The 27,596-nt window shown below is 41.5% G+C and overlaps 2 protein-coding genes across 3 annotated transcripts; one reads left to right on the top strand and one right to left on the bottom strand.

The window, feature by feature from the left end:
* Positions 1 to 15,299, top strand: psmf1 (proteasome inhibitor subunit 1). Its single transcript, XM_034083302.2, has 7 exons — positions 1 to 242; positions 1,559 to 1,714; positions 2,265 to 2,347; positions 4,678 to 4,860; positions 10,450 to 10,506; positions 13,851 to 14,012; positions 14,750 to 15,299. The coding sequence occupies exons 1-7, from the start codon at positions 114 to 116 to the stop codon at positions 14,799 to 14,801; spliced, it is 822 nt and encodes a 273-aa protein (XP_033939193.1). The 5' UTR covers positions 1 to 113; the 3' UTR covers positions 14,802 to 15,299.
* tmem74b (transmembrane protein 74B) lies at positions 8,259 to 27,596 on the bottom strand. 2 transcript variants are annotated; one of them, XR_011643235.1, is made up of 4 exons: positions 27,513 to 27,596; positions 25,882 to 26,154; positions 24,235 to 25,117; positions 8,259 to 8,418 (listed from the first exon to the last, which is right to left on the bottom strand). XR_011643235.1 is itself a non-coding variant. In XM_034082203.2 (3 exons), exons 2-3 carry the CDS (start codon positions 26,095 to 26,097, stop codon positions 24,479 to 24,481), a joined length of 855 nt encoding a protein of 284 aa, XP_033938094.1. In that variant the 5' UTR covers positions 26,098 to 26,154; positions 27,513 to 27,596; the 3' UTR covers positions 15,437 to 24,478. The 2 variants fall into 2 exon arrangements, 1 of the variants encoding a protein (XP_033938094.1); XM_034082203.2 differs by lacking the exon at positions 8,259 to 8,418 and having other exon boundaries at positions 15,437 to 25,117.

The raw sequence follows: 27,596 nt of genomic DNA, 5'->3' as shown, positions 1-27,596 counted from the left end.
AAGTGGTTGTTGCTGTGCATTTGACGTCGTTAAGCGCCTATGAAGACTTTCGTTTTCATTTCTTGTTGACACTGCATTGATGTTGTTATAGTTGGTTGCTAGTTCAGACAAACATGGCCGGCTTGGAGGTGTTATACTCCTGTGTCGGTGGCAGCATTAGCTGTCCACAGGACGCCGTGGTGTGCTTCGTTCACTGGGAAATGATAAAGAGTGGATACAGGTGCATCGGTTCTGGAGACGAGGTAAATTAAACTAGCTAACATAAGCTGAAAAATACAACATTGTGTTAACCACTGGCTGTATAAAGATGCTAAAGCTAACATTTAACCATCAGCCGTAGACAAGCTTACACCAAACGTCATTCAAAATCCAGCCGTTTAACGCTACATTGACTATTTGTAAACATCGTATATGTACGCGTTTATAGGACCAACATAAATTAAACTATATAAAGCAAATACGTGCTGTTTGGTGAATCACCTATAACGTCAAGCCGAATTGAAGAATGGCTCTTAAACTGTCCAAGTACATCATTCTGTGTGTTTTTACCGAGGGTAAAGATGCATGCCTTACTGGAAGAAAAAAACCAGTACTTTTTTAAAAAGACTTCTGCATTGGCTAACTTGCCCAGCTGCACAGTTTAGCTTTAGCTTCCTAAATGAGCATATCTGAGTTTATCTAATGGGCAGTTATACCGTTGTGAAGACATTGAAGGTCTTCTAAAAAAAGCCTTTGTATTGGAAGCATAATTAGCTAGCAGTTGTTCTATTAGAGATATTTTGACGAGCTCTAAAAACTGTCCTGTCATCTTTAGCTAGCTAACCTGGTACTGTGCCTCCTGGGGCAGTCACAGGAAAGCACTACATTACACTTATACTAAGATCCTTTACTCCAGTAAAAATAGTAATACCTCAGTATTATACAAGTAATGCCGTGGATTCAAAACCTTACATCTTAACAAATAATCATTATGTAGTAAAACAAATCCCTGTCAGTGGTTAGATTTATGATGATAGGATTAGTATTACTGCTGCATTCATTTGTATGTTGCATCTTACTGCTGTAGATGTTTTAGGATCTACACATTTTAATGTTTTGTCGTTTATTCTACAAAATGCATCATATATTACAGGATCATCATATGATTGTAGTTTCTTTGTGTTAAAACATCTTCTAATTCATAATTTAAGACATATGATTATATTTACAACACATAAAGGACACTTTATCCTTCAGTTTTTCACAAACATTATAAATCCTCACATCAGAACCGCATAGTATATTAGTAGTAATAACCGACAGGAAGGGGATGAAAACCGATCAAAGCTGTGAGAGGTATATAGTGGAATAAAAAGTGACCTCTTAGTTATAGTGTAGTGGAAAGACTCAGGTACAATACAAGTTTCTACTTCGGAACAGTTATTCAGTATTTACTACCACGACCACTGATTTTTAGAGCCATCTGATCTGTTTGTCCTGACTGTTATGCTCTCTCTGTCCTCTAAAGCCCTTTATTTATCCCTGTTTTGTTGTTTTTCTCTCTCTCCCCCTCCTCCAGCCCAAAGGCAGTGATAAGAAGTCCGAGCTGCTGCCTACTGACTGGAACAGCAACCGGGAGGAGCTGTACAGTCTGCGATACAAAGCCAAAGACAGTGAGACACAGTTGCTGCTTAAAGCCATCTCTGTCGACTCCACCTTGATCTTCAACTTGATGGTAGGAACAGCCGACTAACATACAGGGGAATGCACATTTCACCAACTTTAAAATGTGTTGGAAAGAAAATGATATGGTGTTTAATTTTAAGTCAAATTTTAAAGACAGAAAACAAATGATTGAATGCTGAGACAAAGCAGCATAAGAGGTAATGATCCCTCATCATTAACATTACTACCAAAATTCTTTGTTATCTACATGAAACTACAAACATATAAAAAAAATAGGGACGTTTTTTGTAAAGTAATTTGAGATATATTGAAAGAGAAAGGATTTGGGTTCTTCTACATTTTCTTTTCTCTATTCACATTCACCAACATTTTGATACTGATAATATAGATTAGGAAGATTTCTGCAAGTGAAGGGCCCCTGCTCCTTCGTACATGCCCCATAGGAAATATATATTATTGTGGTCAGCTTTGATTTATGTGCCATTAAACAATTATTTTGAGAAACAAGTTTATGACTGGTATTGAGCTTTATCTTATGCACTTCGGTAATTGTGTGTATCTTTCTGTCTTTTTCCTGATGTGTGTGTTGGTGTGTGTAGAACTCCGGCACACAGCAGGTGTCCGACTTGACGGTGAACATCAGCGATCACGTGGAGGCTGACCAGCTGCACACATTTGACAGGTTGGTGGTCAGTTTCTTTTTTTAAGTTGTTTTATTGACTTATGTAAATCATATTTTTTTTTAAAAGAAGCATTTGGTCGCCAGTAATGAAGAGCGTGACATGACCAATCAAATGTTTTAATATGCTTGTATTATTTGTTCCATGATTATGAACAAACCAGAACGAAATACAAAAAGAGCAATCGACATTAAAATAACAATTGTATTAACATGTTCCATAGCGGAAAAGGGTAATCGTACTTTGCCTTACCCTTTTTTGAAAGATAAATAAACAATACCAATATTGTTAATAACAGTTCATCGTTAATTACAGTTACAGTAAGTAAAGGTACATAACAACAAATAGTTAAAAGAAGAATCAAAGCCAGGACCATTAATTTAACATAATACCTGACACTTTATTTAGCGTAATTCTTATTTTTTATATCTTTGTTTTATTTCTACAAACCTTTAAATTGTTCTGTAGATAGATCCCATAAATAACGCCCAACCACTGAAATACACATCTGCTTTGACATAATCCTTTCATACCAGGGTTATTATTGTAAACTCAAACTGCAGAGAAAATACAGAAAACTGAAATAAATAAATGTTGCATTTTAATAAAAACCGAAACAATAGTTCCGGTTTCAAAAATGCAAACTGACTTCAATTCCTCTCGGTTGTAGTTTTAAGGCTGTATGTACATTATCACTACAGAGAACAATAGAACATGTAAATCATGACTGGGCAGCAGGTGGCGCTATCTCTCAATGAATCCATGTTGTTTCTTTAGTATCATCTTGTAGAATAAGGTAACAAATCCATCATTCAAATACTGTAGTACAGTGGTTCTCAAAAGGGGGTGCGCGGACCCCTAGGGGTATGTTGGAGTACTGCAGGGGGTACGCGGACCCCTAGGGGTACGTTGGAGTACTGCAGGGGGTACGTGAGATTTATTTTATGTTCATGAAAAAAAACACATAAGTAATGCATTTAAACAAACTACTAATAGTAGATTAACTACTTTTATTCAAAAGTTTACAGTAATTCTGGATAATACAATGGGAAAAATAAACGGGGTGCTCTCTTTTCCTCTCCCTCTCCTGACAGTCTCGTGCAGCTCGCTGAACCTGTAATAACTTTAAGTGACCGACAGTAAAGAATACATATATTTATAACTAGTTTAGCTAGTTCCAGAGTAGATTTATTAGCTAAGTGTGTTAGGTCTAACTCTTAGTGTATTTTGGTCCGTCACAGCGGCGGAGCTGTGATCATGCAGAGCTGCGTGTTCTCTGTCAGCAGCAGCTGATCTGATCTCTGATCTCTCTCTCGCGTCCGGTTGGTCTTCACTCGCGTTTTTGTCCAAATCTATCAGATCTAGCTAGTTCTAGCTAATTATATGACTGCCTGCTTATCAAAGGACCTAAACAATAAGCGTTGCTTGGCAACGGCGTGTGGCCGCAAAGTATAGCGCAGCATGCACATGCTCATATCTTTTTTTTCTCTTCATTCCCCACGCCCCAAAATAAATAAATATACAAATTTTAGGAAAAGTAACAAAGTTTGAGCAGTGTGGGTTTTATATGAACAGAGTTACACATATTTCAAAACGTGAAGTGTAATAATGTTTGCCTCCCTGTCAGAATGACAAAGGTCCTCAGTGAAGCACAAGCCCATGTTTCACTACATTGTAAGTACAACTTATTAAAAAGATCAGTTCAATGCAACTAATGTCGTCTTAGTGTTATTGCATGATGTTAAAATTGATTTGCCATGAATTTAGTGATGGATTGTAAACATTTGAAATGTAGCATTTAAGTGTTTCACAGTTACAATGTTGTTGTTTTAATAAATCAGACACTGATCGTGCAGCGCTGTACTGTACCTCTTTATATAGGCATTTTGTCCCAAACAAATTGTTTTTGCGCTGATCAGGGGGTACTTGGCAGAATATCTTTTTCAAAGGGGGTACATTATTGAAAAAAGTTTGAGAACCACTGTTGTAGTAGATAAAATGTCCTTTATCCAAGCTCTTCAGCTCAGGCCCTATGTTTTACAAATGGGGAGTGTGGTAAAGAATGAGTGGATTTTAACATGGTGCCATTTCTACAGTTATCTTACAATGTATTCTTTAGCTCCACAATTTCGACCCTAAAAAAAGAAGTTATAAAACGTGCCCAAGTGCTGTCAGTTTAATTGTTCCCACCTCAGAATGCTCCATAGTCGACCATCACGAGAACCAAGTTTACCTTTGCCGTAGATCTAAGAAACAATAACAATATACAAACATTTTTACAACTTACAACTTTATTGTGAATAATTAACATAAATCACTTTTTTCTGTGCAGTGTGTTCAAGGACACAGACAGTCTGTCAGAGAAGGTGAAGACTCAGCTGCTACCCGCTCAGGGACGAGCGCCAGGACAGAGGACGAGTCGGAGGGAGGAGGAGGACGAGCGGAGGAGAAGAGAGGACAGCGACCCCCTCCGCATCCCCATCAGACAGCCCCGACAGGGACCCCCCCCACACTGGTGCGTTAACACAGGAGGCTGCCTCTTTAAATCCATACATAGGAAGTATTCTTTTGAGTTAATGTCTGATAACATGTCTTATATAAGCTACAAGAGTCCAAAATATACTGATATATTTTTATACTATATATCAATAGTGTCACATTATAAAATGTTTGTTTTAGATTGAATGATTTGCATTTTAACCACAGATGCAAATCAAAGATGCAAACCGAAGATCTGGATTTAGGCATCACCTATTCCAAAATAGCAAATATTAATTTGATTCCAAATCTGCATTACACACGTACATCCTCCACCAGAGGCCTACACTACGAAGCCGGATCTTCGCTTAGCGAGCTAACTTCAGGGTAAACTCTGGGTTTCCGGTCCTACGACGCTGGTTCACTTCTTACCGGGCTGGATCTCCATGGTAACTTATGCTCCCCATTTGCTGAACGGCTAACCTGCTCCGGAGCAGGTTTGGTTGCAGGCTAAGAGATCAACTCAGTGAAAGCACCGCCTGCTGACCAATCAGAGCTCAGTGTGTGGAGTTTAAAGCGATCAAGTCATATTACAGGAGAAAGGAAATACAGAAAAGCTGCTGTTGCAGGAAAGACGGCCGGCAAAAATCACCGACTGTGTGAACGTGAACATTAATAGAACATCACCTCCATCTTCAGAGCAATCTGACTATTATAACATTAGCGTTAAGAAAGCTTACTTAAATATCTGCCACAACATAAGTAACCGGATCAGAGTACATTAAGTACAGTCCACGGCACTGAGTGCAGACGTCGATGTGTCCCATTATCATTCATATCACATCATATCACTTCATAATGTATCATATATCTCCTTATCTGAGTCAGCTGAGCCGTATCTGGCCGTGCAACACTCACAGTGTCACATACTGTATGCAGAAGTATTATTTTAAGCAACACATCGTCAAACACTCGTCAAATGTAATTAAAGTCAGATCGTGTCTTAGACGGGGCAGTGATATCAGTGATTGGCAGTTATGTGGCTTTTATCCTGGATAAAGTGTTTAAGTCATGGATGTTTAAAGTTTAACTTCTTCATATTAGACATGAAGAAGTTAAACTTTAAACATCATATTATAGTTTACTTTTCATTCAGGAAGCTGTCAGTACGCTTCTCCATGTTTGTGATTGGTCAAATGTTGCTTTCATGTGAACGCGCTCGCAGCCGGACAGAGAAACCCTGGCTTGAGTTACCGAGTTGATAACCAGCGTCGTAGGGCCGTTTAGCGAGAGCACGTTTGTTTTGGATTAGGTAAGCCGGGTAACTCAAACATATCCAGGGTCTGTTGAACTGGATTCATAGTACAGGCCTCAGGTAGCCCCTGTCACACTGTCCCGAAATTGACACCCGATGGACACACGATAAAGGAAATGTTCAAATTCGGCTCTGATCGTAGCAACATCGGGCCATTCGTGAGGGCATCTAAGCCATCGTATGACCGTCGGTGGAGTTTCTCAGGCTCCGGCAGCAACTTCGTGAGCGGCAACTTCGTAAGGCACTCGTGAGGGCATCTTGTCGAATCGTGTAATCTTCGTGTTATCATCGGTGCCATCGGGCATTCGCCCTCACTCTGATCGGGGCGAATGCCCGATGGCACCGATGATAACAAGATGACCTCACGATGGCCTTACGAAGGGCAAAATTGACACACGAATTCAACACGAACATGAACCTTCGCAAGGCCCTTCTGCAATTTTTTGGCATGTCAAAGATTTTGCCACCGCTCACGAAGTTGCTGCCGGAGCCTGAGAAACTCCGCCGGCGGTCATACGATGGCTTAAGATGCCCTCACGAATGGCCCGATGTTGCTACGATCAGAGCCGAATTTGAACATTTCCTTTATCGTGTGTCCATCGGGTTGTTTTATTGCACAACAAAATCATGTAAACATATTATGTAAATAACCCAATTTGTGTTCTGTGAAACTGAAAAGGATATAATATATTATTTTGAAGGAGAGTTGACAGGAAGTTGTTGTTGCTATGGAAACAACATTACGGAGAAAACGTAATATTTTCTACATATAAAGACGGATAAAGTAAAGAACAAAGTCTGAAGATATCAGTACAGTATCATAGTACTGTAACATAATTGTTTTTGTTACTTTCGTTGCAGTTGTATGTCTTAAATGTAATGTAAATGTTGCCTTCGTGTGTGATTCGGGGCCATCTTCGTGCGAAATTCACAATTCCATATTCGTGTGTCCATCGGGTGTCAACTTCGGGACAGTGTGACAGGGGCTTTACTGTCATTTTTCATCTTTTAGGGGACTACTGTACATTTAATCTAATGGTCAAGATTATATTACTTTAAGGTATATACGTTTTAATTAAAGTATAATAATAGTGTTACTTTCTAGGGTGAAATGTCCATACTTGTGCAGATTTATATTAATCCCAGTTTGCTAAAATGTGTCAACCCATAGATTTAGTGAGAAAGTCACTGTCTGATACTCACAACATCTATGGAGTCAGTCTTAGTGGGAGGGTCTCTCTGTTACTATTTTCAGCTATCCTGCAGGTTACAAAATAAATCATATATATTTAGTAAATATTTGTCTATCAACAAATTAGCTGAAGCATTGCCCAAAATATATTGTACTCCTCCTGTCTCCAGTATGACATTTCAACACCCAATCTTTCCCGTCTGTGGTATTCTTGTTTTGACGCACTCTATCACACATTCAGAAATCCCTGATTTGCTTTCTACTTTTTTTTTAATCAAATTTGCAAACAGAATTCTCTTCAAAGTCCTTACACTAGTGAAAGTAAAGTGTATGGATTCTCCCTTAAAATGTCTTGTGTGGAAGAGTGCATCAAAACAAGAATACCACAAACCCATGAAGGACTTGACTTTGAAACTGGCTTGTGTGTGTATAACCTAACCCAGCACACACACACACACACACACACACACACACACACACACACACACACACACACACACACACACACACACACACACACCACACACACAAAGTCTAGACGCAGAGGCTTCAACTGCAGAGCTTGGTGTGTGTGTGTGTGTGTGTGTGTGTGTGTGTGTGTGTGTGTGTGTGTGTGTGTGTGTGTGTGTGTGTGTGTGTGTGTGTGTGTGTGTGTGTGTGTGTGTGTGTGTGTGTGTGTGTGTGTGTGTGTGTGTGTGTGTGTGTGTGTGTGTGTGTGTGTGTGTGTGTGTGTGTGTGTGTGTGTGTGTGGTGTGTGTGTGTGTGTGTGTGTGTGTGTGTGTGTGTGTGTGTGTGTGTGTGTGTGTGTGTGTGTGTGTGTGTGTGTGTGTGTGTGTGTGTGTGTGTGTGTGTGTGTGTGTGTGTGTGTGTGTGTGTGTGTGTGTGTGTGTGTGTGTGTGTGTGCCTGTCTGTCTGTCTGGGTCCAACCACCCTGCTCCCCCCACCTCTTAACCGTGACCCGATCAGATGAGATGCGAGGTGATGTCAGCACTTTATCGACCTCGCTGCTGTCGCCTCCTCATCTCCAGAGGGAGAGGGGGTGAGATAAGGATGGGGTCAAAACAAAGACAGATGGAGTAGAAAAGAATCTGAGAGAGAAAATACAAAATAAGGGAGAGAAAATGACAAAAGAGATATAATAGGGTAGAAACATAGAGCAAAGAATAAAAAAGACAAGGAATAATGAATGAGAAAGCAAAAACTGAGTCAGGACTGCGAAGAGCAGAACGTGTTGGAAGCAGGCAGCGAGGAGGGGGAGGAGAGGGAGGAGGAGAAGGAGGAGAGGGAGGAGAAGGAAGGGGGAGAGAGGAGGAGGAGAAGGAAGGGGGAGGAGGGGAGCCCAGAGGAAGGGAGAGAGGAGAAGAAAAGAAGGGGAGAGGACGAGCAGGAGCGACGGAGGATAGGAGGGCGAGAGCCCGAGAGGAGAGGAGAGACGGAGAGGGGGGAGAAGAAGGGAGGAGCGGAGGGGCGAGGGGATGGAGAGGAAACGAGGAGAGGAAGGGGAGGGAGGGAGAGGAAGGAGAGGAGGAGGAGGGAGCGCAGAGCGAGAAGAAGGAAAGCGGGGGAAAGGAGGAGGAGAGGCAAGGGGGGACGCAGGGAGAAGGAGGGAGGAGATGAAGGGGAGGAGGAGGGGAGGAAGAAGGGAAGAAGGGGGAGAGGAGAGGGAGGAGGAGGAAGGGGAGGAGAGGGATGAGAAGGAAGGGGGAGAGGAGAGGGAGGAGAGGGACAAGAAGGAAGGGGGAGAGGGAGGAGGAGGAAGGAAGGGGGAGGAGGAGAGGAGGGAAGGAAGGGGGAGAGAGGAGAAGGAAAGGGGAGAGGGAGGAGGAGAAGGAAGGGGGGAGGAGAATGAAGGGGAGTGGAGAGGGAGGAGAAGGAAGGAAGGGGGAGAGGAGGAAGGAAGGGGGAGAGGAGAGGGAGGAAGGAAGGAAGGGGGAGAGGAGAGGGGGGAGAGGAGAAGGAAAGGGGAGAGGGAGGAGGAGAAGGAAGGGGGAGAGGAGAGGGAGGAGAAGGAAGGGGAGAGGAGAGGGAGGAGAAGGAAGGGGGAGAGGGAGGAGAAGGAAGGGAGAGAGGAGAGGGAGGAGAAGGAAGGAGGAGAGGAGAGGGGGGAGAAGGAAGGGGGACAAGGAAGGGGGGGAGGAGAAGGGAGAGGAGAAGGAAGGGGGAGAGGGAGAGGGAGGAGAAGGAAGGGGAGAGGAGAGGGAAGGAAGGGGAGGAGAGGGGGAAGAGGAGAGGGAGGAGGAGAGAAGAGGGAGGAGAGGGGGGAGGAGGGAGTAAAGGACAGAAGTGCTAAAGATCAAACCACAAATTGTCCTCATCTAATGATAGAATGTCAACATTGTTCTTCTTGCAACACAATGGTGTTCTCAGCCTCAGTGGAGAGTTCCTGCTCCTCTCCGTTCTCTTTTAAATGAATGACTTAGTTTGGACGTATGAAATTGGGATAAACATTTGTCACACTTTTCTGACATTTAGTTAGTTATTTGATACTATTGATTAATTGAGAGAATAATTGGCAGATGAATCGATAATAGAAATAGTTGTTAGTTCACCTCTCCCATATCACGGTTCAAGGCTTTGATTGGTCGTACGTGCATAGCGACAGTGTAGTTATGACGATGAAAATCTTAGGTCACAGGCTCCTCCAACAGTGCAACACAAAACACAGATAAACAGAAACAAATAGTGCACGTAAATAGTAAATACAAAAGGAAAAAAAGTGAAATAGTGCGAGTGATTGGAATGTGATATATTAGATAAATAATTCCTAAGTAGCAGCCAGATGAATGTTATGGATGTTGTTTCAAAGTTCAGGTGTTTAATATTCTTATGGCCTGGGGGATGAAGCTGTCCCTGAGTGTGGTGGTGTTAGTCCGGATGCTGCGGTACCGCCTGCCTGTGGCTGGGGTGTCACTACATATATATACATACATATATCACTACACTCCAATGCGATCTGAAATCAGATGCGGTTTGATTAACATCTTATCTGAACATCTAGGGACATATTGCATATTTAAAACCCTATTGAAGTGCACTTAATTCTTGTTTACTCCAAGAAGATGTTGCTCACAATTGACAGCAGATATTGTGATTCATTAATAATCGAATGCATTTTCCAGGCGGGACCCCATGGTCCCTCCGTTCTCCGTTGGAGGAGCAGATCTGGATCCCTTCGGGTGAGTCTCTCATAATTAATCCCTACGAATTATTTTTATTGAAATCATTTTGCAGATATATATATAGCTGGTGCTTATATATATATATATATATATATATATATATATATATATATATATAAAGCTCCAGCGTGTTTTGTTGTTGTTATAATCTGGGATTTTAGGGATGAACAGTCCCTCCACGCAGGATTAGCGCTGGCCCAGACTCCCTCTGCCAGCTCAACGTGAACCACAAACATTAGAAATAGTAAACCAGAGCAGTCTGTGTGTAGCCTGAACATGAGAATGACATCACTTTACTGCCTTACTGCTTCCCTGTATTATCCTACAATAGGTTTCTTTTTAAATCAATGACGGTCAGGGTTTGACTTTTTGCAGAGATATTTCTTCACCTTATTATAATTAGAAGGGGCCTGTTATGCTCATTTTCAGGTTCATATTTGTATTGTGTGCCTCTAATGAGACATGTCTCCATGCTTTATTGTACAAAAAGCTCTTTATTTTTCTCATACTGCCTGTGCTGCAGCACCTCCTTTCACCCTCTGTCTGAAACCAGAGCCCAATCTGCTCTGATTGGTTAGCTGGCTGCCCCTTAGCCTATAAAGATGTGGGAGCGCTAGCCAATAGAAGTGCGAGTGTTATATAGTGATGTCACTGTGTTCAGGAATCAAACAAAGAAGTCCAATAGAAGTGTAAAAAAGCAGAGCATAAAGCACAACAGGGCCTCTTTAAAGAAAACAACTTGTATACATACTGTTCAGGCATATGCCACCACAGCTTGATTGGGTACAGTCAGATGTCTGAGAGGACTTCTTTATATATTGTCTTCATTGTCTTTCATTCTTCAGGTTGTAGAAAGCCTTCTTTACAAACATATTTTATTTTGTATTTTGAGAACATGCTCTGAACGATGTCAATTAAAAGGTTAGAAGGACCCAAAAAGAAGAGAAGAATTCACAGACGTTTGTTAAAGAAACTGGAAGCTTAGCAACAATATCTTTGCAGATTTAATAAGGAACAGGTTTGAGTGTCAGGGGCACAACAATGCCTTTAACAACCTGGAATTAACCGCCAATGTGTTCCAATGAAGTTAGCACTGTTGAAACGGATCAGGGAACACCAGCTCAACCTCTTCAATCAAACCCCAACAATCTGACAAACTAAATATTTAAAGTTCAGTTGCAGTGTTGTGGTTAAATAATGAATAAGGGTGTTTTTACACTTTTGTGGCCTGGAAAACTAATTCAAAATCCAACCGTAATCTTTCTGTATAATCAAATCTAAATGGAAGATGTAATCTTTGAATTCTTCTTCTTTTGGATCCAAAACTATTTCAAATGTAAATAATACATACGGTGTATAATTGGTGTAAAGAAGAAAAACCAGCTGATTCCAAACTTTTCATAGTACACTGAACAAAAATATAAATGCAACACTTATGTTTTTGCTCCCATTTTTCATGAGATGAACTCAAAGATCTAAAACATTTTCTATAAACACAAAATAACCATTTCTCTCAAATATTGTTCACAAATCTGAAACAATCTGTGATAGTGAGCACTTCTCCTTTGCAGAGATAATCCATCCCACCTCACAGGTGTGGCATATCAAGATGCTGATTAGACAGCATGATTATTGCACAGGTGTGCCTTAGGCTGGCCACAATAAAAGGCCACTCTAAAATGTTCAGTTTTATCACACGGCACAATGCCACAGATGTCGCAAGTTTTGAGGGAGCGTGCAATTGGCATGATAGCAGGAATGTCCACCAGAGCTGTTGCACGTGAATTGAATGTTCATTTGTCTACCATAAGCCGTCTCCAAAGGCGTTTCAGAGAATTTGGCAGTACATCCAACCGGCCTCACAACCGCAGACCGCGTGTAACCACACCAGCCCAGGACCTCCACATCCAGCATGTTCACCTCCAAGATCGTCTGAGACCGGCCACTCGGACAGCTGCTGCAACAATCGGTTTGCATAACCAAAGAATTTCTGCACAAACTGTCAGAAACCGTCTCAGGGAAGCTCATCTGCATGCTCGTCGTCCTCATCGGGGTCTCGACCTGACTCCGGTTCGTCTTCGTAACCGACTTGAGTGGGCAAATGCTCACATTCGATGGCGTCTGGCACGTTGGAGAGGTGTTCTCTTCACGGATGAATCCCGGGTTTCACTGTTCAGGGCAGATGGCAGATGGCAGACAGCGTGTGTGGCGTTGTGTGGGTGAGCAGCTTTCTGATGTCAATGTTGTGAATCGAGTGGCCCATGGTAGTGGTGGGGTTATGGTATGGGCAGGCGTATGTGATGGACGACGAACACAGGTGCATTTTATTGATGGCATTGTGAATGCACAGAGATACCGTGACGAGATCCTGAGGCCCATTGTTGTGCCATTCATCCACGACCATCACCTCATGTTGCAGCATGATAATGCACGGCCCCATGTTGCAAGGATCTGTACACAATTCCTGGAGGCTGAAAACATCCCAGTTCTTGCATGGCCAGCATACTCACCGGACATGTCACCCATTGAGCATGTTTGGGATGCTCTGGATCGGCATATACGACGGCGTGTTCCAGTTCCTGACAATATCCAGCAACTTGGCACAGCCATTGAAGAGGAGTGGACCAACATTCCACAGGCCACAATCAACAACCTGATCAACTCTATGCAAAGGAGATGTGTTGCACTGCGTGAGGCAAAGTGCGGCGGCGGCGAATAATCGATTAATATTCGCCAGGGCTGTCCGATTTACGATTTTGATCATGGTCAGTTTCTGGCATCCCTATTTCAGAGTGGCCTTTTATTGTGGCCAGCCTAAGGCAGACCTGTGCAATAATCATGCTGTCTAATCAGCATCTTGATATGCCACACCTGAGGTGGGATGGATTATCTCGGCAAAGGAGAAGTGCTCACTATCACAGATTGTTTCAGATTTGTGAACAATATTTGAGAGAAATGGTTATTTTGTGTATATAGAAAATGTTTTAGATCTTTGAATTCATCTCATGAAAAATGGGAGCAAAAACAAAAGTGTTGCATTTATATTTTTGTTCAGTGTAAGTTACTATGACAACATTTGGCATATTTTTATAGCATCAAGTGGAGCGTGGCCCTTGTCCTCTGTTTTTATCATCAGACATATAACTTGTTGTGTTTCATCTCTTGTGTAATTAGAAGTTTTGGCCCTTTATCAAATCAAAGGCCAGTCTCTCCACAATGTTTGACTGGTTTGTACTAAAGCAGTTTTCAGTTCAAATATAAAGCACTCATTAAACTTAAACTAAGGGAAGAAGTGTGTGAAAGAAAAGATAAATAAACCTATCTTAACCCCCCCCCCCCAGGTCCCGTGGTGGTGGCGGGATGATCCTGGACCCGCTGCGGTCGGGGTATCCTCGCTCTGGTTTTGACCCATCAAGTGGAATACCAGACATCCTGCCTCCTGGAGCTGTTCCCCAGGGGGCTCGCTTCGACCCGTTTGGACCAGTCGGACGACCCAGACCAGGGTACAACACACACACACACACAGCGCACACGCACAGCACACTAAATGTGTCTATTTTGGTGAAAGTAACCCCCTCTGCTGGCTCAAGATAAGAATCTACAAGCTGAATGATACTGAAAGGAGAGAGAAGAGATAATATTTTTTTCGCAATTCAGTGTATTTGCCAGGACAATAATATCATCATTAGTTCCAGCCTTAGTTTAATTAATAAAACTTTACAACAGACTATCCATGGCATATGCAAATAAAATATGTAAATAAAGAAGCGTTATAGTTGAAGCCAATGCAGGATAAATACGTTTTCAATTCTCATTTAAAAATATTCACAGCGCTTGTAATCTTTTTGTGCATATTGCAAAAAATGTTTAGCTGCCAAACTTCTTGTTTCTGTGAAAGTTTGTATTTAAAGAAAAATGGCAGCAGTTGGTCTAAGATCATGTAAAACAAAGAACACTAATGTGGGCCACCCCGAAAACATTAGGCGCCTTGTTTGAAAAGACCTAAAACACGAGTAAGCTAGCTTCTACTGGGCTTTTGTGCTATATATTTCTTGTTCTGGTAAAAAGCCTGGCAGATGAGAGTCTCTGTGGATGTTATTTGAGTGGCAGCTACTTAAAAGTGAAGATAGAAAATCCCAGTTTTGGTGACTCACGTTCAAGGCCTTGTTAGCATGCTGCTGTTACAAAAAAAACTCCCAATTTGGGTAACTGGTCTAAAAAAAGCATGTTTGTTTTCCAGGCCGGACCCGGACCACATGCCCCCCCCGGGGTATGACGACATGTTCATGTAGTGCTTCCTTCTTTTCTACTCCTCGTTTGCTTCTCACGACAACATCCTGTCCTCCAGCCAATAGGAGGAGGATCTCCTCTTCCCCCCCTGCAGGGTTTGATCTGCTTTAGTGGCCTGAAAATAAAAATGTTTGCCTTTTTTATTTTCCCGTTTTTGAGAAAGAGGGTTTCATATTATTGGTTTCTTATAACTTATGTACAACTCGTGTATATAACTTGTGTAGAAGTTCCCTTAGTGATACATATACATCAGCAAATGTGCTTTGTTTCCTCTGCTTCCTGGAGGATAGAAGTGAGTCGAGATGATTATTGTCCCATTAAACTGCATCTTGTAGTTCTAATTTATACATAATAAAGAACAAGCGCTTGTATTTCTGTTGTGGAGACATCAGAAGAGCATGACATACGGTTCCTTACAGCTGTTTTGTTTGGATTGTTGTTGATTCTACGACATAGTTGATGAAATATCCCATGCCAAAATAAAAGTCTTAGATTAACAATCTGTTGTCTGTTCCTTCCATATTTATAATTCCTTCATTACGGCTGATGAATGAATTATACTGTCAGCGCAGTGTCATGTTTTAAATGTCAAATCAAGTTCAGAAAAGGTTCAAGAGACAGACACATTTTCACACGATTAAAAACAACAACAAAACCGAACTTTTATTGGTCACGGTAACAAAATGAAGAATCAGCATTGTTGTTACGTACAGTATACAGTATGTACAGGAACAAGGCATGTTTACACTTTCACAGCTCACACACTTAGAACATGCAGATTGAGCGGCCTCCACAGCAGCGCTTCAACTATCAGTGGAGAGGGACCCCTTCTCCAACGGATGACATATAAATGTATCTGTGTGTGTATTCAATGGATCAGTTTCTCAAGGGAGAATATATTAAATTCCGTTAGGGAAGAGCTGAAGCTCCCTACATTCATCTGTATTGAAAAGAGAGGTTTATTAAGAGGAATAAAGTTGATCTTGAGTAGGATTTCTAAGATTTGGGAAATATGAATGGATAGCACATTTAAACACTTGTCAGATTATGATATGGTTTGAACAACATACGGCATTAACACAATGTACATAAGTAGCTGTGCTCGTCACAAAATGCACCACAGAGCATCACCAGGGGTCTGTGCAGCTGACCGCATCTCAAATAGACCGAATGGAAAACACACATTGTTGTAATAACAAAAACAAATTCTATCTTTGTGGTTTGTGTCAAATTAAATAAATACGATCCATGCTTCATGAACTAATCTTGAAAAGCAATCTTCAAAATCCTGATGAATAATACATGTCCCCATTTCATCCAAGTAAAGGATACATTTGTGCCGTAGATGCTTCAATGTTCTGTCTTTGTGTTAACGTAATGCTGGAACCAGATGGAAGCAGAGCGCTTCTTACATTCACTACAGAATGGAGTCTTAAGAAAGACATTTGAGACTCAGACCATTTCTTTTATGAAATGACATTTGACTCAATTCACTCCTGTAATCGATGTCTTCATCACTTAGTGCAAATAACATGAAGGGATACAAAGCTTTAAAGTTACTAATAAAACAATTAACTGTTAACATCTGGATAATTTTTATTTAGAAATACTGAACAAAATTGCAAAACTTCTGCTTTATAAAACTTTATAGACCTCGATGTTCACTCAGGTTAAAGAGATATGTCACTTTGATCACGTTACAATGGTCTTTGTTTGTCTCAATATCTTCATCTTTTCTTTACTCTCTTAACATTCCCACCAGCTGACAGTACAACTAATATACAACCACTTCAAAAACCAACTGATAAATCCCTTTCAATTCCATTTCCCATTATTGCCTGTGCTAAACCTTACTTTCATTGTTATAAATGGATTGCAAAAATGTATTTATTTTATTCACAAACAGACACACAACTACTTTCCCAGGCCACGTTATATTTTTTTCATATATTTCATAATATGCATTTCATTTCATTCTTGTATCGTAAAGCGACATTTCACCTACAGGGAATACTTTCTTTCCTTTTTTTACATTTCATTATTGAAAAAGTCAACTTCCTGTTTCTTGTGCCTGCTTTTATTTTGAAGGCTATACATGTTACTACTAACAGATGCTGGAGCCCCAAAGATGATTCCAGATGGGTGAAATGTCGCTGTATCTGGTTAGATACACATCTTTGAACTTGTTTAAGACAGACCAATACAAACAAAAGAGCAGGAATGTTTATACAGCAGTGTTTCCAAGGCGTCTGCACTGAAACCATGTGACTGTTTACACCATGTGACCGACAGATATTGTGATATTGCGTGACGGTGCTGTGTTACAGCATTCAATTGTACATTCATTGAGTCTCTGAGTAAAATGCTACTGCTGTGTGTGTTTCATCTGAGCATATTGTGTCTGTATATAAAGGGAGGCATCAGCAGGATGTACCGGTTTATGTTTTTAGTTTATTAAATTGAATAAAACTGGAGGGTGTTTAGGTTTATTTTCTCTATTTTCTGCTGATTTCAGGAGTTTGTTTTTGGAGCTTGGCAACCTTCTCTGGGTATTTTATGCAGCAGCAGGATGTGAAGTGATTAACGAGGCTGAGCTGGGGGGCACAACCCTGCCCCGGCTGCTGAAGTGTCCTTGAGTAAAGCTCTGAATCACAAGCAGCTGTGGGAACAACTGACCTCTGACCTCCTATTTGGAGAGGATGGAGGTAGGGACTGGGACTGCTCTGGTTCAGGAAAGGAAACAGCTTATCAGAAAAACAGAACCAACGGTCTCTTGAGTGTATGTTTTGAATACATTAATATATTTCAATGAATGTTATGCCAAATAAAAAAATCTGTGTTGTAATGATGATATAACAGTCAAACAATGTTGTTTGTCTGATATTGTTCAGTGCTGCTCCATGTTAATCTTATTAAAATATGTTGTCTAATAGCAGCGTGTACAAGTGAATTAAGCAGTAAGCGGCTTCAAAATATAAATTGCAGCAGTTGCAAATAGCAAAATATATTGTCGTGGCTTCCTTCCTTCCTTGTTTTTCCACCAAGCCACTAGACGCCTTAAACAGACAGTTCTAACTCGTTTCTTTCCTTGAAGTACTCACAGTTTGAAGTGTTGCTTGGCCTCCGATGGTTAGAAGATGTTGCGGTGTGTTTGCTCAAAATAAAATAACAAACTTTTGCACATGCAACAAAGAAAAATAGGCCTTTACAATATTCGAAAGAAATAGGCAAAACTCAAATAAAACAACACAACTTAGGTATTCTTTCTTTCTTGATAATGCTTATAACTTCACAACTTAAAGGGTACTTGTACGGTTAAAAATGGTTCCTCGACGGCGTCTCTCAACAGGTTGCCCATCACTGTGGCGTTAGCACAGGCGCCGTGGGAATTGTAGTCCTTTATAGTGCGTTGACTACAGACGTCACAATTAGGTGGCCTTTCTTATCAAATCAAAATACTGGCTCTAACATATATATCTTAAAGTTTGAACATGTTTGATGTATTTTTGTACAGAATGATTCTTGCTCCTGCCAGTTGTTTTTTGTAAGTAGAATATGATTTGTTCAACATGGGTTCAACTATGGCAAACAAATCCATAAAAAACGGCACCATCCGCTGAGGTTTCAGTCGTCTGCTGTGTCCTCAGGATTAGCTGCAGCACGTTCTGACTGCTCAGCTCAAATGTGCCCTTGGTCTGGTGAGAATTAAAGCTCCCACTTATAGATGATTTGTACTAAAAATGGACTTCTGCGTGTCCCCTCAGGTTTGTATATTTCCAAGAGGTTTTTAAGAGTTTATACCATTGTCTCCTCTGTGGTGCCCTCACAAGGACTTTCCATGACATCCGAGAGCGGTTCTGCCATGGGTCCTTGATATAAATAGACGATTTCTATGGTAACACAGTCATTGTGTTGCAGACAGAATAAAGATTGATTTTTTTGTGTCTTTGGTCAAGGTTCTGTCTTGACATTGAAGGCGTCACATAGGATCAGAAACATAGTTACATTTCTTTCAGACGATTAGCTACGTCCTTCCTATGTCTGCTTCTGTTCTCTGGTAATCATCCATTCATGTCTTTCATTTTGTGTTCATTGTTTTTCATCTTATATCTCTCATTCAACAGCAACATGACTATCCAGTAAGAATGTCAGATTCATGTATAGATCACTGAACAGACCTACAAGGCACAGGCTCAGAGGACCATCATACAAAATGCCCATCAAAGAGACATGGACCAACAAGAAAGACAAAATTCGACTATAAAAATGACCAAAACAACAACAAAGAGATGCAAATCCGTTGCAAAGAGAATCAGAGAGACTAGCTAGGATACGAAAAGCCGCAGAATGAGAAAAAGAGAATCAAAATGACTATATATAGGGTTAAACAACTGAAAAGAGATATAAAAACAGCTACAAATTGACCTCAAAGACACTCACAGCAGGGAAAACAACCACAAAAAGACTCAACGTTACGATAAAGACACATAAAACAACTGCAAAGCAAACTGTGCAAATCCATCTCAGAAGCTCCTGTCTCCAATTTCTTAGTTTAAGATATCCAGATATTTATACCGGTAACCATTTTTAACTTTAGGGGACACAGCTACGGTGGCCGAAAGATGCAAACGTCTACAATGGTCCATAATATTTCCAGTATGAGAAACGCACTGCACTTTCAAAAACAATGCAAATATAAAAACACAAATTTGCCAAAACACATGCAAGTAAAGAAACATCTTCACCAACTTGACAACAATGTGCAGTGTTTGCTAAAAGCACTGCGTAAATGAAACACTGCAAATATAAGATGTTTCTTTATTTGCGTGTGTTTTGGCACATTTGTGTTTTTATATTTGAATCATTTTAGAAACTGCAGAGCATTTCTGCTAATGGGAGTGTTTCGGGCCGTTGTAGCGGTTTTACAGCGTTGAGACCGGTCAGGTAGAGCAGTGTTTCTCAAACTTTTCATACCAAGGACCACTTCACCAATAAAAAAACACTCGCGGACCACCTAACTCCACAAATATCCAAAAACACATAGTTTTTCTAGAACAGATTACAAATCGCCTGAAAATGGTACAAACCGGCGGCATCATGTGTGACGAAGGTGTTGCGCTGGGCTATATCATGCAATCGAAAGTGAAACTTAAGCTTGCTCCATTGCGGAGATATACCCGCGAGAGTGCGGAAAACTTAAATTAACTTATTTATTTAAAATGTGAAATGTTACCAATATACTCACGGACCACTAGGGGGCGCTCACTGACCACCAGTGGTCCGCGGACCACACTTTGAGAAGCACTGAGGTCGAGACCGGTCTCAAGTCAGCACCGCTGCAGACTCGCTGTTTGAGGGCGAGTCTGCATCTCCCCCTCCACACTCGTTGGTTTGGAACAGCACTTAATGTGGGGCGGACCCTCCGCGCGAACGGTGGGGTAGTGTGTAGGGGTACGATGTAGGGCATGGTTTGGGATTGGGCCTCAATCACTGGAGGATATGTATCAGACTTCCTTTGGAGACAGCATCGACTTTACTTTCACAACATATGAAGTTGTCCTCCCCAACCTTTGATGAAAGACGTGCTTCCCTTTAGGCACAGAAGCAATCATCAACCTTTCTGTTTCCTCCTGACCCGATTCAATCCCTTTGTGTCACTGAACTCTCTCTAAAAACCTTTCAGAAATGTTTTCTTCCAGCTGTGTGCGCCCGACCTGCACCAACCACAGTTCCCTCTCTCTCTTGTTGTTTCCTCCCACTAACAAGGACCTGCCGGTTGAAACTAATGTCTCGACAAGAATGAGTGTTAAAGTGCTTTTTCATGCTCGTTAAAACCAAACATGACACGCCCGACTGTTTATTCCTGTCTCGTGTTATTCTGGGACACCTGGTTGAAAGTGTTGGGTTCATGCAGAGTCACTCCCTGTCTTCCTCCCACAAGCTGCAAATCTCTTCCAGAATCACCTCACGTCATCCGGCTCTCCGCTGCTTCCTATCAGCTCTCACACATCTGCTTATCTCCGATCTCACACAGATACCTCTCCTGCATCTGCTTCCTTCTTAACAAACCAGTCCCTGAAACACAATCTAATCCCTGAAACGGGGAAATCAGTGTAGCCTACTTTTGACTCATGCTTGTATCGTGGTGTTGTACACTAGAAACAGTAACACTCACTTGACATTGAACCTTATATACAGTATGTTATACAATGTATTGTGTCAGCACACCGCAGGCCATGTCACATGAACTTTCTATGACAAATTGACTCTGATTTAAGTGGGTGTCGCTAGTGAGTTATATGCTGGCTCTACATATACAGTCAACCACCAATCACAATCATTCTTAACCTTTTAACAAAACTATGCGGGCTCTGTCTGCGATCAAACCTCGAAAATGAACGTGAGACAGGACAAAAAGATTTGTTTGCAAAAGAACGTCAGTTGAGGGGTGGTGTCTTGTTTTTTTTTCATATTGCAATGTACATCATCATCATTATTATTGATGTTATTTTTTAATATAAAACTGGCAACTATCGCCTTACGCTCTTATTACGGAGCTTTATTACAACATGCAGATTAGACTTTTCTTTTTCTGTCTCGAGGCAGCCAGTCTGAACCATCCCCTCTACCAAGCTTCCTGCCTGCAGCAGGAAGTGTTAAAGTGAAGTCCAAAACAGTGCGATGTTGTTCATTTGAAGATTAAGCGAGAAAGCCGCTCCAAATAAATCACGCTGTTCCTCCAGAAGCAGCCACGCAGATCTTACTCAAGGACACCTCGGCAGGAGATGACTGCAGCAGGGACCACACCTGTCCCCAAACACGTCAGTCTTTCAAATCATCAAGGGATTTTAGAACAGTGCTGACGACCAATTTCATAAATGTTGTTATATTCGTTAAATGCTTTAGGAGACACTTGTCAGGAAATCAAGTCCTGGTGAAGTATTATAAAGTGAGCTTGGTATTCTTTCTTTTCAATCATAATAACATTTATAAATAGGACTTGATCTTCTTAAATAGTTAAGTCAATCGTCAGATATTGGCCATTATTTTTGAAAATAGACGTGTTAACCTCTCTTTTGATAAGATTTTTTTTTTAATTCACTGGTTCCAGTCACAGAAACGTCGATATTTGCGGGGTTTTAGTTTTTGGGTAAAAACAGGAAGCTTTATTTATTACATTAACCTTTTCTGCCATTTTATAGATTAAACATTTATTCTACAATTAAAAAAAAACATTAACAACCCTAACATGTTTAAACCATTGAATTACATTTGTTAACCTATGAGTTGTTTGTCGTGTAAGTACTCTGAACGTTTCATATTTAGGCCCACTTTGGCTCGGTTTCACAGTTGAGTTCTGTTTGTTCTGATCCAGCTGCTGGTTAGTTGCTGCTGCAGATGTTTTGCACACCTGCATTGTGGATTTGGTTTCTAAGCGTTGAGCTTTAGCTGGTCCTCTACATCCCACATGTTCACATGAAGAATTTACAGTATATTTGAATACGAAATACAAATATTGTACATATTATAATAAACAACTTGAGATTAGTATGTCAGTGTTTACGGATATAAAGTCAGAATCAAGATGTTCTCACAAGTTAAAACGTATTAGGACATATTACGTGTAAGTGTGTGTGTTTGTGTGGTTGTGTGGTTGTGTGTGTATGTGTGTGTGTGTGGCTACATTACCCTTGGCTAATTGGCTCACTATGCAGACCTTAACACATTAGCATAATAATATTTGCGTATACACAATGTACAGTGTCAGTGTTTACTGATTAAGGCATATTGTATCCTTACATGACATAAATAACATCTGTTTACATATCATACAAATAAGTAGACGCTGTGTCATTAAAGGTTCATTCCAGTCAAAACCAGCTTCTTCTCCGCGATAAGAGCTGCAGTCAAATAGAAGAAAAAAAAGCTTCTTAATGTTTGGTTGTGTTTAAAAAAAAAAAAAATTAGCTTAAAGTTTTTTTATTTTCTGTATTCTTAAAAGTTATTATCTGGAATCGTGAGGTTTTCTTTTTACAGCAGTGAATAGCTTGTAGCACGGTAGCTTGTTTTATTGTCCACTAAATACTCAGGAGCTCCAAATGCCAGATAAATAGAATGACTTATATGCGGATCTGCTTCTAGTTGATATTTACCTGCAACATGATACAGAGAGGCTGTTGAAAAAGTGATGCTAGCAGAAAATGCTGATTAATAAACACGAGGCAGCAGTTTTTCAGTGATGTAGTAGAAATTGGATATGTGACATGATAGTTTGGAGACTTGGCTTTATTTTGTGGTTATTTCAGATTCACCAAATGTTCAATCTAAAACATTCAGCATTATTTTTGATATTCACACCTTTAATTTCTCTTTTCGAGTTATGTCACTTTCTCAGCTATCTGCCTTCAATCTCAACCAAACATCACCTGATTCTTGTGATGCACATTTCGCTTTTTTCCCACTGTCATAAAAACATCTATTTGCAACTGTGACAATTTCCTTTTCATCCCTCATGTTGTTGTTTGGGAGGTAAAAACACAAAGGCTTTCAGAACCTTCAGGTGGAGGACAAAGACGATGGATGACTAACAAATCAGATATGAAGAGCTCAGGGCTGCTGATGCAATGCTTTCTGGGTAATACGTGTCACCCTCTCCACAGTGACTCATATCAGATGTCCGTCTTACGCCTACTCCAGCTCTGCATCTGAATGCATTTTCTTATTTTTGGTGAAAAAAGCATTGCATTCAGAGAAGAAACAAGCAACTAATAATCATTTTGGTTCAATAAGTCTCGACCAAAGGGTGCATAAAGATCTTAAGGCGCTTTAGTAGCAAGTTTTTACAACTTTTTGTGACTGTTAAGATCTTTTCCAAAACTCTTAGCAATAAGTGAAATGGTTTATTGTAATTGTAGGCACTCAAGTGTGTTATTTAATGCAGGTTTTAATAACACCGTTTTGTTTTTATTTGTTTGCTGATAAACCTGGACATACTTTTGATATGATTGAATCTCCTTTGTTGTCGATGTGTTGCTGATGTTGTTGATGAGCGTAATTGTCTCACATCATGTCAGGAATGTTGCCTGTGTTTATTTGTGCAAGAGCTAGCATCCAACTCTCCATTAAGCTTTCTTATCACAGTACAGTACTAACATGTTCTATCAATGCACTCTACAGCAGCAAGTCTGATATTATTCATCGTTATTGACGTTGAAAACAAGGCTAGGTTTAAAGGTTGATCGTATTTAGGCTGCCTGATGGATGAGGATCAATACTGACCTTTATAAAATCTTTGTTTCTGCAGTTGCAACCAATCAACACATGTGCTTTTACTGTAAAACTCTGATTAATATATTAGGATTTATATTGGAGCTTTTTCATATACAGCCATTCACCTCCAAATGTGCTCTGTTCCACACGAACATATCGGCTTACCTCTTTCCTCTTACCGGGTCGAGCCCTCTTTTGTTAGATCAAGCATCCTTTATGATTGGTTAGAATAAATATCCCAGACCCTCGTTCATCCCAAAACGCTGGGTTGAAGCTGGGTCGCTCCTGCAGAGAGCCTTGTGCTTAACATGGGATTCCCCTGTCTGCACAAATGGGGGGAGCCGCACCATTTTGCATCCCCGTGTTGCGACTGACTCAGAGGAAGGCAGGTTGCACAGTGAACATGATGCTAATTGGCTCCATGTGAAGAAGAAGAAGAAGAGGATGAAGCAGCAGGAGGAGGATTGCTTGGTCCTGGTTCTGATTTGGCGTCCCGGCTCGGACCTGGCTGGGTGGTACTCCGCGTCTCTGCGTGTTCCACCAAAGACTCCTCACCTCCGTCCACGCCCACGCCCTCGCTGCCTCCTACTGCCTCCCCAGTGGCCAGCTGCTTCATTCTCAGGTTGATGGAGCCGTAAGTCCTCTTGGGGCGAATAAACGCCGCCCTGCGTCGGTACATCTCGCCCCGGCAGATGGACACCATGAGCAGCACGGAGAGGAACATCCCCCCCAGAGTCAGCAGGCCCAGGCCCGCGATGATGCACTTGTCCAGGTGGGAGCCCAGCTGGGCGTAGTACATCTCCAGCTTCTCCATCTGGCGGGCAGACACGGAGTCCGGGTCGACCTTGGCCTCTCGGGGGATGGTGTAGGCGATGACCACCAGCACGATGCCGCTCACCAGGAACACCAGGGCGAAGATGAAGCCGTAGTCCGCGGTGTTGTCGTCGGGGGGGTGGAACTCGGTGAAGTCCTGGCCGTCCTCCTGACCTCCAGCTCCTTCCTCGTCATCGTACGACCTCGGGGAGAGCTCCTGATGCTGCTGCTCCACCTGGGAGAGGAAAAGACAGACAGAAGTAAAGAAGGCAGACAAGAGGAGGGTATGACCAAGAATAAACCATATTTTGATGAAGACATTGAAAATAAAAGATGATGCCTAAAATATGTCAAATATTACTTCAATTTCCCTGATGGGGGCGCCATAATATTATAAAATGTTGAATGAAGTCACTTTTTTGTATAGCTTTGTGAAGTCCAAAACCTGAGAGCGACTGTTTGCAGCTTTGATTTTGGCAATTGAGTTGGATGAGTGGAAAAAAAGGTTTGAACCCGTAAATGGTAGCTTGCCTCTTGTCCAATTTTAATTTAGACTCGGTTATTTTGAGGTTGTCAGTTAGCTGCTTACGTTAGCTACTATGCTAGCCCCTTCAGTTTTCCCTACTCTCGATTTAGGACATGGTCAGGCATGAACACAACTCAACATTCGCTCCTGTTCTGTCCTTTCTTTGCTTTAATATCAAAAAGCTCTTCTTTTTCTCTTACTGCCTGTGCTGCTTTTCACCCTCCGGCCCCTTAGCCTATCACGTACAATATTTTGGAGCCGTCAATAGAAGAGCAAGTGTTACACAGTGATGTCGCTATGTTAAGGAAGTAAACAAAGGGATCCAATGGAGGTGTTTTCAGGCAGGGGGGGGGAAGCCACAAAAAGCATAATAGGGCCCTTCAGAGAAAGTCAGATGTTTTATGATTTATGCAAATTAAAGATATTTATGAGACTAAAAGTATAACAACCCTGTATAAAAAGCCTAATGTTACCTTGCTGTTGCCTGAAGTTGAGGGCGGACCCCCCTCCTGGACAGTCGCCCTCTGTTGGCGGTCCTCATTCTCATCGTCCTGCAGGTAGGAGGCGTTCTCGAAGCCCCTGAAGCCCCCCCTTACTGCGGCCGGCGCTGGAGACACGCTCTGCCCCCCTCCACCACCTCCTCCCCCCCGCAGCTCCCGGAGCTCTACACCGTTGAAAGAGGACTCCATCGAAATCTGTTGGATGTGCTCATGTCTTCACCATCCCTCCACTGTGCACTATCCTCACTGAATAAACACAAAATAATGATGTCATGATGAAGAAATACAATTATTTTAGGGACATGTGTGATCAATGAAGGTCTTGTTGGTAAGTTGCTATTGGCATTAGAGTTATTTGAGGTCATATTAATGGTGTCATACTTTAAATATTCATATACAGGGGCTTAAATCCACACATTAGTGACCGGCAGCCTTTCACTTTATGTAAAGTGAAAATACAGTGATGCTATTCAGCCTTTCAGCTGTATTTTGTATATAAAATGTGATAAAGGATATACATTTCTTATTGCTTTTCTTATTATTCTTCATTTCTTAAAATGATTGTTAGAAGTATTAATGACTTAATCAAGTACTACATTATACAATAGTTAACAGTGGAATCTTTTCTTTTTAGTCCACACATTAGATATGAAATGCAGTAACATGCAGTATAACACAAATAATATAGCAAAGCAATAGAACATCAAATTCAATAGATTATAACATGTAGAGTATATAATGGGTAAAGTATGTTGTCTTTTGTCTTTATTATTTCCCAGAGAATAAACTGTGAGTGTGTGCATGCTACAGTAACACCTCTGAGCTCTGGGTGTGAACCTGTCCATGTTCAAACCCTCACACCGGCTACTGTAACCATGAGACTGTCAGAATATCAAAACCACCATGATAGCTACAATACTATATTACTCTGACACATATAGCCTTTACCATATCATGGGGTGTCATTTCACCAACAATATGTCATTTTTGAGTATTAATTGTTCATCAAATTGTTTGTGTTTAAACAGCCGGTTAATCCCCAGGTAGCTCCAGGCTAAAGTAGCCCACTGACAGTTACCACACCGCACATCAAGCCCCGTGGCCCGCAGAGGAGAGCCAGATGCCCGTGGCAAGGTGTCCGGTCACCAGCAGCACCGTGACCTTGTGATGCGCCAAACAGCCAAAAACCTGGACCAATACACTCCATCTATGAGCGCGTGTGTGTGAGCGCGCGCGCGTGTGTGTGTGTGTGTGTGTGTGTGTGTGTGTGTAAGAGCGATAATATCATCCAGGGCAGATAAGCACCACACCGACTGACACGTTATTCATTATCCGGATCTGACGGCGGATAACACGGACTGAGAGCGGAGGGAGAGTCAAAGGGGGATCTTATTCGAAAGGAAAATAACGCATCCGAGAAAACACAAGTGTCAATTTCTCTCCAGAGGGAAACACCGGGGATGGATTCGGTATCCAGGCAGCATCCATCCCGCTTCCCACCCGAGCAAAACCCGAATAAACATCGCGGGTAGCATCGATCACCTGATGGGCATCGATCCGATGTTTTTGCGTGAAGTGATCGGGATGAAAGCGCGGGCTCTTACCTGGTGCTGATGCCGCGACCAGGCGGGAATCAAGACGGCTGAGTGCGGGGCAGAGCATCCAGAGAGATGGATGGCTGCTGCTGG

Source organism: Pseudochaenichthys georgianus, chromosome 5, assembly GCF_902827115.2.
Source record: "Pseudochaenichthys georgianus chromosome 5, fPseGeo1.2, whole genome shotgun sequence".
Classification (NCBI taxonomy): Eukaryota; Metazoa; Chordata; class Actinopteri; order Perciformes; family Channichthyidae; genus Pseudochaenichthys; species Pseudochaenichthys georgianus.
This window is presented reverse-complemented; position numbering and strand designations above follow the sequence as displayed.

What these genes read in the sequence shown, in the direction of transcription:
- psmf1 (XM_034083302.2), top strand. Translation starts at nt 114, where the DNA reads ATGGCCGGCTTGGAGGTGTTATACTCCTGTGTCGGTGGCAGCATTAGC. An exon ending in GCATCGGTTCTGGAGACGAG is followed by an intron (nt 243 to 1,558) that starts GTAAATTAAACT and finishes CCCCTCCTCCAG; the next exon opens with CCCAAAGGCAGTGATAAGAA. An exon ending in CCTTGATCTTCAACTTGATG is followed by an intron (nt 1,715 to 2,264) that starts GTAGGAACAGCC and finishes TGGTGTGTGTAG; the next exon opens with AACTCCGGCACACAGCAGGT.
- tmem74b (XM_034082203.2), bottom strand. Translation starts at nt 26,097, where the DNA reads ATGGAGTCCTCTTTCAACGGTGTAGAGCTCCGGGAGCTGCGGGGGGGA. An exon ending in CAACTTCAGGCAACAGCAAG is followed by an intron (nt 25,118 to 25,881) that starts GTAACATTAGGC and finishes TTCCTCTCCCAG; the next exon opens with GTGGAGCAGCAGCATCAGGA.